This window comes from Eretmochelys imbricata, chromosome 19 (genome assembly GCF_965152235.1).
Source record: "Eretmochelys imbricata isolate rEreImb1 chromosome 19, rEreImb1.hap1, whole genome shotgun sequence".
In the NCBI taxonomy this organism is placed as follows: domain Eukaryota; kingdom Metazoa; phylum Chordata; order Testudines; family Cheloniidae; genus Eretmochelys; species Eretmochelys imbricata.
Window position 1 is genome coordinate 11,201,069 of NC_135590.1, and position 12,791 is coordinate 11,213,859.

General features: G+C 48.8%; 1 protein-coding gene across 1 annotated transcript; it reads right to left on the minus strand.

Moving 5' to 3' along the window:
* Positions 1-8,213: 8,213 nt before the first annotated feature.
* Positions 8,214-10,166, minus strand: LOC144277398 (heat shock 70 kDa protein 1A-like). Its single transcript, XM_077838158.1, has one exon. It carries the CDS (start codon positions 10,164-10,166, stop codon positions 8,214-8,216), a length of 1,953 nt encoding a protein of 650 aa, XP_077694284.1.
* Between the last annotated feature and the right edge of the window lie 2,625 nt (positions 10,167-12,791).

The window sequence follows — 12,791 nt, forward strand, 5'->3', positions numbered from 1 at the left end:
CCTGTGGCATGGAATATGGGGCAACTGCCCTGCTTATCACCCCCTAATGCCAGCCCTGCACTTGCAACTCCCCTAAACCTGTCCCGTGACCCCCCTTGGGGGCTGCATCTCCCCCAGTTGAGAAACATTGATTGAGATGATTGAGTGCCCCCTGGAATACCTCTTGAGTACCCCAGGGGCACCCACGCCCCGGTTGAGAACCACTGATCTAGCCTCCAGCACATTGCAGGCGACAGAACCTCACCCACCTACCCCTTTAATGGACCAGATCCCCCAACCTCTGGCTGTGCTATGGAATTCCTCAAATCACGATTTAAAAACTTCAAGTTTCAGAGAATCCACCATTTATTCAAGTTTGAACCGGCAAGTGACCCATGCCCCATGCTGCAGAGGAAGGCAAAACAAAAAACAAAAACAAAACCCCAGGTCTCTGCCAACCTGCCCCAGGGGAAAATTCCTTCCCAACCCCAAATGTCACTTCTACGAGTTTAAAATCCTAAATTCTCTGCTCAGTCCACAGTCTCTCTCTCCAGCTCAATGCGATTACCTTACATTTACCCCGTTACTAAGCAGAGAGCTTGCGCCTCCTTCTTACCTTGCACAGCTGTACCCAGTAGAGCCGAGGACAAGCCACCACCTCCCTGCAGATAAGGGGCAGAGCTGCTACAGGACACAAGCCAGCCAGCTGCCCCTTTTTATCCCTATCCCTTTGCTCCACCCAAGCTGGGATGGTCCCCTGTGCAATTCACCTGCTCGTACCCTGGGGCTGTCTCATTTCTCCTAGTTTGATTTCTCTCATCGACAGGCTCTGCTAGAAGCACAGAAATGAGTCTAGGAAACTGAAACTTAAGCTTAAAGGGACCTCACGCATTTAAAAAGCACACGTCTACTTACAAACATTTTACCTCCTATTGTACAAGCCACGGTCACTAGCACTGGGCGAGAACATCTCCTCCTTACCCCCCCTTACTTCCAGTTTGTTCCCTTTGGACCTGGCAGCTTCCACTTCCCCCTTTCGCACCTGATCCTGCAAACTTTTACCCTCGCACATCAGTGCATGACAGTCTGTCCGTCCCCCAGAACTGGACACCCTAACAACGGTTGGGGTGGAGGCTCCAGCCACAGCTACTCGAATGGCTGCAAAAGCTGCCTCCCATCTCAGCAGTGGGAGCTGCCCCTCCAGCCCCAGTGCTGGCAGCTGGGAGCGTCCCTTCTCCAAACCAGCAGCAGCATTTGGCTGTCTCTGCAGACAAACTTCTGGGGGGACCTGCAGTTGGGGGGGGGGGGAAATCATTGTAATACTTGTAAACAGCGTAGGGTGACCAGACAAAATCGGGACGGGGTGGGGGGTAATAGGAGCCTATATAAGAAAAAGACCCAAAAATCAGGACTGCCCCTATAAAATCGGGACATCTGGTCACCCTAAACCAGCATCCGCGTGATACGGCGTCGCTGGGGTGATGCACAGTCAGCCTGTCGCGCTGTCTCTGCAGGCTACGGTCCCTCTGCGGCGCGCGCCTGCCCGGCCCTGCCCGCTGCGCTCAGGGCCCGGGGTGAGGGGAGGAGCTCGGGGCGTGCGGAGCGCCGGCGGCTCCTCCAGCCCCGGGGCAGCGGCGCGGAGAGGAGAGATGCCTCGGCCCCGGCCCCGGCCCCGGCCCCGGCCCCGGGGCTGCAGCGGGGCCCGATGTCTCTCCCCCGGCCCCGGGGCTGCAGCGGGGCCCGATGTCTCTCCCCCGGCCCCGGCCCCGGGGCTGCAGCGGGGCCCGATGTCTCTCCCCCGGTCCCGGGGCTGCAGCGGGGCCCAATGTCTCTCCCCCGGCCCCGGGGCTGCAGCGGGGCCAGATGTCTCTCCCCCGGCCCCGGGGCTGCAGCGGGGCCAGATGTCTCTCCCCCGGCCCCGGGGCTACAGGGGGGCCCGATGTCTCTCCCCCGGCCCCGGGGCTACAGGGGGGCCCGATGTCTCTCCCCCGGCCCCAGCCCTGGGGCTGCAGCGGGGCCAGATGTCTGTCCCCTCACAAGCCCCGGGGCTGCAGGGGGCCAGATGTCTGTCTCCCAGCCCCGGGGCTGCAGCGGGGCCCGATGTCTCTCCCCAGGCTCCAGCCCCGGGGCTGCGGCAGGGCCAGATGTCTCTCCCCCCACAACCCTGAGACTACAGCAGGGCCAGATGCCTCCGCCCCCCGAACCCTGGGGCTGTGGCGGGGGGGGGGGGGGAGAGAGAGAACTCCCCCAGCCCTGGGGCTGCTGCAGCTAGGGAGAGAGCTGGGGGGAGTCCTCTCTCTCCAACTGGGAATTGGTCCTGCTTCGAGCAGTGGGTTGGACTAGATGACCTTCTGGGGTCCCTTCCAACCCTGATATTCTATGATTCTATGATTCTCTCCCCGCCGCAGCCCCGAGCAGCCTGCACCCCAAACCCCTTATCCCTGGCCCCACCCCAGAGCCCGCACCCCCAGCCGGAGCCCTCGCCCTCTGCACCCCAGCCCAAACCCCTCGGCCCCACCCCCACCACAAATCACCTCCATGTTGGTGCACATAACAGCATTCATTCCACACACGAATGGGAAAAATTAGAGGGAACATTGTCTGCAGGGTCACTTTAACTAATGGCTTTTCTTTTCCTCAGGCATCAGATGACAGTATTGACCCAGGTGCCTTTTGTCCACTGCTGAGCTGGAGAAGAAAGACAAGGTGGGTGGCGGGGGTGGGGGGGGGGAATCTTTTATTGGACCTGGCTGTCTGTTGATGAGAGAGACCAGCTTTTGAGCTTATTCAGAACTCTGGGAAAGGTACTCAGGGGGTGTCAGCTCCATAAAAGGCAGAACTAGAAGTAGCTAACTCCTATTTCAAAGGACCATTCAAGGTGAAGTGGCCAGTTAACCCCTCTACAGTCATAGAACAACATTATGAATTTAAGCTCCCATTCATAACTTCTCTAGTCATTAAAAATCATGGATTTAAAGTCACTGGATTTATGGTTTATTACAACAATCGGTAACCCACTAACCCCTCTTTTTTGTCCGATGACTGGAGACTGGACAGAGCTGTACTGTGCAGTAAACTCTCTCAGGGTGGTTAAGCCCTGAAACAAATTGCCTAGGGAGGTTTCAGAATCTCCATCATTGGAGGTTTTTAAGAACAGGTTAGACAAACACCTGTCAGAGATGGTCTAGTTATTACGTAGTGCTTCCTTGAGTGCAGGAGACTGGATTCGATGACCTGTTGATGTCCCTTCCAGTCCTACACGTCTCTGATTCTCTCCTGACCCTGGATCCCAGCTCTTTTCCACCTGGCTTCATTGCATCTGTGGACTGTAAGAGCAGGAGACATGGAGGCACATGGTGGGCTCCACACAACCATCCCAAGACAACTCCAAACCAGACAGACAGACAGGTCCAGATTCAGCTGGTCTGGGAAGGACATGTCGTGCTCGTGAGTGCACATGACCTGATGTGACAGATACAATGGACACATGGAACCATCAAAATCTATTGCATCAACTTGGTGTTACAGGTATATTTATTGCCTAGTGTCAAGGTTCCTTCCCCACTCTGAACTCTGGGGTACAGATGTGGGGACCTGCATGAAAGACTCCCTAAGTTTATTTCTACCAGTTTAGGTTAAAACTTCCCCAAGACACAAAATTCCTCGTATCTGGGATTCAGTATGCTGCCACCACCAAGCGATTTAACAAAGAATCAGGGAAGAGACCACTTGGAGACGTCTTCCCCCAAAATATCCCCCTAAGCCTTACACCCCCTTTCCTGGGGAGGCTTGAGAAAAAACAAGATGAGCACAGACCAGCCTTGGGTTTTTAGGACCCTAAAAACCCAATCAGATTCTTAAAAAACAGAACTTTATTAAAAGAACAAAAAAAGATAAAAACAACTCTGTAAGATTAGAATGGAAGATAATCTCACAGGCAGTCAGATTCAAAACATAGAGAATCCCTCTAGGCCAAACCTTAAGTTACAAAAGGACACAAAAACAGAGATACACATTCCCTCCAGCACAGCGAATTTCATAAGCCAAAAACAAAAGAAAATCTAACGCATTTTCTAGCTAGATTACTTACTAACTCTATAGGAGTTGGATTGCTTGCTTTCTTGATCTGCCTCCGGGAGAGGCATCACACAGACAGACAAAGCCTTTCTCCCCCCACTCTCCCTTATTGGTCATTTTGGTGCCAGCCAAACAGGTGCCAGCCAGGTTACTTGAGCTTCTTAACCCTTTACAGGTAAGAGGATTTTGTCTTTGGCCAGGACGGATTTTATAGCACTGTATATAGAAAGGTGATTACCCTTCCCTTTATATTTATGACAGCTAGTGATTAGATTCCTGATTCAATGGGGGAGTTACAAGGTTTCCCTGGGGGGCCGGGGAAGAATAATGTCAATCCCTAAAGGAGGTTACAAGTCTGGAGAAGTTTGGTCCTGGGGAAGTTGCATAGACTGTTTTGACCTCGCTCATGCGGCCTAGCAAACAAAGAACTGAAAATGGTATAAAACAATCACCCTGATGCAGACAGAAGGGGCACTCTCAGATCTGAGCTAAGGACCAACATGAAACTGTGATCAAGAGAGACAGACCCTGCAGAAAGGGTCTGAAGTATTTTAATCTCCATGGGGAAGATATGCCACTGCCTGGTAAGCTAGACCTGCAAATAAACGCTTGCTTTCCTGGTATGTTTTCTCTGAAATCATCATCTCCTTTCTCTGAAATGCTTCTGAATAAACAGTACTTTGTTCTAGAACTGGCTGGTCCCTGGCTGACCTTGTCACTGCCTCTGAGAGAACGGGACTGCAGGGGCTGAATTAAAGTCAGGCCTGTTGAGGTGATCACAGTGAATTGCAGGTTGCCGCAACCTGCATGCTCCATCTGGAGGGAGTGGGTTGCAGGATCACACCGGGAAAAAGGTGATGGCTGAGGACTAAGTAGGACACCCTTGTCACAGTATTTGGAGTGGCTCACAACTGTGAGTGCCAACCTCAGGGCAGACTGTCAGAAAACGGGGCAGACACCCCTACCTGGTGGTGTGTTCTATAATGAGATTTCAACAAACCAGTAACAAATGTGAGCTCTGGATCACTATCCCAGTCTTATCATGGAGTCACAGACTGTCCCCTTGATTGTCCAGCCTGGATTGTCACCCAGACAAACCAAACTTAGTGATAATGGTCACTTAAACCAAAGTTCACACCACATCAAGTTGCTCCGCGTCCCAAGAGACAGGTCACTTACCGTAGAACAATTGGTACTCAGATCATACACCAAAGACAACGCTAATAGTCAATTCTGTAGTAAACTAACTAAAGATTTATTAGCTAAGAAAAGGAAATGAGCGTTATTGAGAGGTTAAAGTGGGTAAAATATATGTACAGGTGAGTCACCGTCTGTAATTCCAAATGGTGGCAGTGATGTAATAAACTGCCAGTTTCCCAAAAGTCTTGTCAGGGTACCCAGACTCTCTCAGGGGATCTCTGCTTTGTATCTGGTACACTTCCCTGTAAGAGTCCATACGGTCCAGAGCAGAAGGATCTTTCCTAGAATCCATCTTTAAAGCTTTTTCCTCACAGAAAACAAGCTGACAGGGACACTACTCATGTGGCTTTTCCTTTGATAAAGGTGAGTGAGGAACGCACTTATTTAGAGTCTCTGACCTCCAGTCATCACACACAATGGCTACTTGCTTTGAAATTAGCCCCTTTGCTTCATTTGCATTCCACAAAGCTCATTTGCATTTGATGGGTTATTTAGTTACGGGGTATACATAATGTAAATGTTTGTTATTGAATTACAACAGGATACAGATAAGTGGAAACAATGCAAGTAACATTCCACTTGTTTTCATGAAGTTTAAAGACCCTATACACTTCCCCATTTAACGATCACTTTGATGTCTACTAATAAACAAGTGAATTGGCCTGAATACCCTCTGACATGACCTGGTCTGCCAGCATCACAGCCCTCAAGAAGGCCACAAAGGGGTCAGAAGTAGAGCTGGGCCATACATTTTCAGTGAATAGTAAATACACCAAAAAATACATTTTTAGGCCACTGAAACGCATCACAAATTCAGGTTGAATTCAGCGAATAGTTTTGGCCGGAAAAGAGCTGAAAACATCTAAATGGTTTATTTCTGCCGTTTTAAAACTAAACGTTGCAACTTTTAATTTCAAAACAGTGCTTCGTTTTGAAATTCAGATAATTTGAAAGAAAGAAAGAAAGAAAGAAAGAAAGAAATTTTTTAAAAGGGTGAAAAACACCCTAAATGAAAAAGGTTCAAAGCAAACCGAAAATATTTTTTCCACCTGGATTTTTTTATTCAAACCCCAAACTAAAACAACTCAGTTATTTGCTCTGTTCCAGTCACAGGTGCAGTTATCTTGGGGACTGAGACAGCTGAGTCCTTTTCTCTTCTTCATGGAGAAAGACTTGACTTTCTTCTGGCATTAATCTCTGGATGGAGGTATCCCAGCCCCTCCATCAAGAACCTGAACTAGCTCTCATCTGTGGGTTAGTCCATAACCTGTCCTGTGTCCTCCTGGACACCAGACCAAATGGCCCCAAGAGAAACTAGGTCTAAAACAGTTTTTGTACTTGGCTGGTTCAAGGTATGCTTTTTAACTGATCGTTCTATCAGTACAACCTCTAGTGTAGAAGCAGGTATAAGTGTATTTCTACCAGAACAGTATTCCTCTTTCCGAGCACCAATAAGCTCTACTAGTATAAGACACGTTTATGCTGGTATAACTGCATCCACACTGGAGGTGAGCAGGGATTATATCATTTTAACTGTCCTGGTATAGTACACCTTGTACATTGACAAGGCCTATGTGACCTTCTCTCTTCACCAGCTATAAGAATTTTCGTGTAGCTCAAGCAGTAGAGGGCTGTCATTTAGAGCTGACGACACCAGGGTCCTAGTCCCCACGCTGGAAAGCATGAGAGTCATGCCTCAGCCCATCTTCCTCCTTTAAAGAACAGGCCTTCACCACTTGAGAGATGGATCTTCTTTCGGGGTTAGGATTCCACCCAGCAGAGGGCAGCATAGTATTTCCTTGCCTCGTTTCACGCTCTGTTAGACCGCTTTACGTTATTTTACCATTTGCTGTGATGATTCTGAAATGAGCTCTTTCCTCATTCACAGCAGGATGCTAGCTTGAATTCATGTTCTACAGAGAGCAATGATGGCTCTGCAGGAATAATGCAGAGTGCAGGCTGTATTTGCAAAGTATCTTGGGAACCCAGATTTCCAGGTCTTTTATTCCCTTGACTGCCATCACTAAAAAACTATTTTGGCTTTTAGAGGATCATGAATCTCAGCCTTTCTTTGAAGGTATGAGTTTTGTATTTGTCACAGAACATACGGGTGAGTTGACAAGTTTTGAGGGTTTTTTCCTTTTTCATAGCAAACATTTTCCCCAGACCTAGTAATTTTGGCGTATTATGGTAGCAACTGAAGGGATCCAAAGGTAAGTAGCTAAGGAATTGTTTTGGAGGCCTGGACAGACTCAATCGGTTTATAAGAGATATAGGCTGTTTAGATTACAGAGGAGACAACTAAAAGGGGATATATCTGAAAAGACATGTATCTCCAGAGTCAATACAGATTTACATCTGGGTAGCAGATCAGAATCTGTACCTAACTATTTTGACTTAACTGGAGTTACTTCAGATTTACCCCAGTGTAACTGAGATCAGAATCTGCTCGTTACTCAGCTAGCTTCAGTGGAGTCATTTCAGATTTACCCTAGCATAACAGACTAGAATCTCTCCCTAAAATTTGGAAATGTCTAGGTTATCCTTTGGAAACGAGACATTTTCTATAGGTTCTACATTAAACACACAAACCTGTTCAAAAGTCCCTGTACAATTGACAGACTGTGACGCCAAGGCTAGTATTTTGGAAGGAGTTTAAGGAAGTTAGGTGCCCAACTCCCAGTGAAGTTCAATGGGATTTGGGACCTAACTCTCTTAGGTTCCTTTAAACATCGCAGCCCAAATACATCTGTGGCATACACTCCGTGGAGCATGCTATTTGCCCAATAATTAGTAAATGCACCTGTACAGACATGTATGAGAGGCAGAATTTATTGAGGCCGATGGTTGTAATTCATGAAAGGGTCCCAATTATGAATTGGCTATATCAGATGGTAAATCCAGGTAAATCAACAGCAACCAGCAAGCCTAGCTTCCTTGGTCCCTGCTAGGACTTCCTATGGGTAGATCACAGTGGTAGTTTGGGTAAACTGGAAAGTCCAGCTGCAAGTGGTGACCACGAACTTGCTTGGTTTTGTTCTGCTGATGCCCGTGGTGCTGTTACTTAGGCGTTTAAGTCCTGGGAGGGAGTTCCCCGAGACCATTTTCATAGGGCCTGACCTCCTCCTCTTCAACCATCCAGTTGGACTCATCCAGGAGAAGGCCAACTGACATTTCTCCATCACCTTCTTCTTTGCCTGCAAGGTGAAGTAGTTAAGGATATCTTCCGAGGTCCGCTTCACACTGAAAGCGCAGGACTGAAGGTAGTTCTTGGTGGCCAATTTCCATTTCTGTGCCCTGTCCTCAGCTTGGTATTTCTCAGCCTCCGCCGCTAACTTCTGTATCTCCTCTCGGCTCAGTCGCCCCTTGTTGGCAGTCACAGCAATGGGGTTGGCATTGCCGGCGACTTTGTCCAGGGCAAACACAGTCAGGATACCATCTGCGTTAATATAGAAGGTCGCCTCCACCAAGACCATGCCACGAGGGGCGGGGGAAATGCCATTCAAAAGGAAATGGCCAAGCAGGTGGTTCTCCTTGGCAGTAGCTCTCTCCCCTTCATAGGCATGGATGAGCAGGTCAGGCTGATGGTCATCGAAGGTGGTGAAGGTCCGAGTTACCACCGTGGGGATGGCAGTGTTGCGTCTGATCAGGGTGTGCATCTTCCCTGCGTCTGTCTCAATTCCCAGAGACATGGACACCACATCCAGGGCAAGCAGGCCCCTTGTGACCTCTGACCTCTCTCCGATCAGGATGGCGGCTTGAACAGCGGCCCCATAGGCAACAGCTTCATCCGGGTTCAGGCTTTTGTTCAGCTGCCGGCTGCCAAAGAAATCCTGCAGCAGCTCCTGGATCTTGGGGATGCGAGTGGAGGCGCCCACCAGAACTACATCATGGATCTGGGCCTGGCTCAGCTTTGCATCCTGCAGCGCCCTCTCCACGGGCTTCAGGGTCCCTCGGAAGAGGTCGGCACACAGCTCCTCAAACTGGGCCCGGGTGATGTCTGCGTGGAAATCGATCCCTTTGTACAGGCAGTACAAGTCGATACTGGCTTTGATGTTGGAGGACAGGGTGCGCTTGGCTGCCTCGCAGGCCCTCCTGAGCCTCCACACGGCCTTTCTGTCCTTGCTGATGTTCTCCTGATGTTTCTTTAGGAATTCGTCTATGAAGAAGCTCACCAGGCAGTTGTCAAAATCATCCCCTCCCAGATGGGTGTCCCCAGAGGTGGCCTTCACCTCGAGGATTCCCCCGTCAATGGTGAGGACGGAGACATTGAAGGTTCCTCCACCCAGGTCAAAGATAAGCACATTGTGTTCTCCATTGCTAGGGTTGTCTAGGCTGTAGGCGAGGGCGGCGGCTGTAGTCTCACTGAGGATCCTCAGCACATTGAGGCCGGCGATCGCCCCAGCATCTTTGGTGGCCTGGCGCTGGGAGTCATTGAAGTGGGCTGGTACAGTAACAATGGCATGGGTGATGGGATGGCCCAGGTAGTCCTCAGCCATCTCCTTCAAGTTACCCAGCACCATAGCAGAAATCTCCTCTGGGTAGAAAACCTTCTCCTTTCCCTTGTATGACACCTGCACCTGGGGCTTCCCTTCAGCTTTCACTATCTGGAAGGGCCAGAACTCCGCATCTGCCTGCACAACAGGGTCCTCAGATGTTCGGCCAATCAAGCGCTTGGCACTGAATATGATGTTAGGAGAGTTGAGGGCTGCCTGGTTCTTTGCCTCATCCCCTATCAACCTCCCTGTCTCAGTGAAGGCAACACAGCTGGGCGTGGTGCGGATGCCCTGGTTGTTGCCAATTATTTCCACCTTGCCGTCTCGGAAGAGGCCCACGCAGGATTTAGTGGTGCCCAAGTCAATACCAATTGCTGGGTGTTTCAGTGCAGGCTTGGGTGAATTCTTCTCCATGACGTTACACTCTGCCCAAGAGGGATTCTCTTCATAGGCTGGTAACCTCTCATAAAATTCCCCTCAGCAGAGCTGGTGGTAAGCCCTTCTTTGATTCAGGTTTCCCTCAACAGGGCGAGTAACCTCAGGGCGAGTGCATCAGGTTCTCCTCAGCAGGGCTGGTGGTACCCCATTCCCTGGGTCCCTTCCCACTCAGCTGTGCTGGGAGTGGCAGCTCTTCCTCCTGCTGCCTCTCTTGATCAATGCAGTCTGCAGCCCCTGCATACGCCTTGATGACCTCACAACAGACATGTCACAATACAGTTGAAGGCCTTCAGCCAATAACAGCAGAAACTATGTTCACTTTACTTACCATGGAGTGTTCTCTTGATTATCTTAACAACCATCCCATCACGGGGGTTGGCATATGATCATGATGAGGTGGGAAAGTGGGTTGCTCAAGTCCCTAAATCCTAACTCAATTCCTTAACAAGACCAGTTTTCCAGAAATAAATCCAGACTAGCCCCCAGATTGGAACGTGTAGATCAAAGCATCATAAGCAAGTGGCTCAGCACTTTCTGAAAACCAGGCCCCTTTAAGGTTCCTCAAGTTGTGCACCTCACTAGTCACTTTTGAAAGACTTGATCTAGGGTTTTAATACTCATACTCTTGAGAGAAATGCCATGGGATCTTTTCAACCAGACACATTCCAGTCTGGAGGTCAGAGTATTAGGATGATGGAGTTTGCTAACGTGTCTAGCCCAAGCCAGCTAACTCCATTCTTTCTCCCTAGATTTCAACTGGATTGGATTTTCTCCTTGCACTAAATGGTTGCACACCATGCCATGCCCCACCCCAGAGGCAGCTGCACTTTTGCTGGGTGAGTGATATTTGTGCAGCTTTGCTGTGTGATTAACAGCTACCACACTTCAGCCCAGAGGTGGCTGCATTTCAGCACTGAATGATGATCTCTGGGAAACATTTTTTATGACTTGCAAAAAGCAAGTTAATTATTCACAAAGCACTGGACACAAGGAGAGTCAGAAACTGGAAATATCTGTTCATAAAACTTACAGAAGCAACTAACGGGCTATTGAAAAACCCTACAATGCGAAAGGGAACAGAAGCTGACTCAAGCTTTCTTTGGCAGCTTCTTGTACTCCCCAAACCTCCAAACAATTTACTCTTCAAGCTGTTGGTCATAAACTTCCAAAAACAGACTCTATGGAATGGGACAGAGGGTTATTACAGCACCAGTTCCAATCTGGCCCCAGTTTAGGAAGGCTGGCTGGCTTGTGGGTGGTTGAGGGAAATGAATTACAGAGCCTTTCACTTTTAGGTTGATATTGGTTCCAATCCAGTTTCAGGTGAGCTGTGGGGGAGCTCCACCATAACAACATTTTTCATACGTCATGTGAGCCATCCACTCAACAATTTTGGCTCCGATAAGGACCAAACGGTCCTTTCATCCAACAGCCAAACCATCCACTGTTGCACGCTGGCCACCCTGGGGAGATCTGAAACAAGCCTACCAGGATTTGCAAGATAATAAACAAGCCTGAATATCCTACTTGTGGAGTTGCACTGGGAGACCCGTGAAGCAAAGGCACTTTTGAATGCTTCTTATTGAATTTCCTGCAGCAACAGCAGCATGGCACCTTTGTGAACACTGCCATTCAGCTGATCAAACATTTTTCTTTAGTGATTATAGCCGCTGTGACAAAGAGCACGGCAAAGAACAGGACACCTGTTTCCTCAGCCAGGTCATGAGGTTTGGCGGACTTCATTCTGTACTGCCATGCAGCTTTTCTAGTCAAGTCCTTTATTCCTTGCATCAAGCCAGTTTTAGTCTTTACATTTTTGCAGGTCGTGCCATGTTCCAGCAAGCTGGACAGTCATGTTCCCCTACATCTACATGAGCCCCTGCTCCCTATGGAGAGTCACTGTGTTTATCAGTGAGGGGTTGGAAAAATATCATTGTCTCTGGCTTCCTCTGCCAGTCTTTTAAGAGATCTCTGCTCTGCCTCTTGTTTTAGCCATGATAGTAACTTTTCCCAGTCGAGAATCTCCAGTCAAGCTTTATCATTCTCTGTAAAGCGACAAGTTTCATTATTGCTCCTCCACACTGTGTAATTATCTGGTAGTTAAACTAGTCATTGAGATAGCTAAATACAACAGGACCTTCCTAATCTGCACACCTACTTCCCACAGAGGGTATGTCTACACTACCCACCTTAGAGCTCTCCCGGCGATTAAAAAAACCCAGCCCGAACAAGCGGTGGTAGCTTTACCTGAACGACAAAAGTTTTAGTGCTGAAAGTGGCAGTGTAGACACAGCCTAAATCACAACGGTTTCTCCCCACCCTTTCATAGGAAAGATTCAAGACCAGAGCATTGCAGTGAGGCCCTCAAATTTCATTTTCACTATGTCCATAAAATATGCTAAAGAACATTTACTAGTATTTTATAAAGTGTAGTGAAACCTCAATTCTCCAAAAGTTTCAGGTATCCCTCACTGGAGTGGAGAGCAGTAGGAAATTATGCAACTATGTGCAAACTTGAAATATGGAAATATTACGCAACTATGTGCAATATGAAATATGGAACCCAAGAATCAGACAAAAGTATTGTGCATTCTTTGTCAA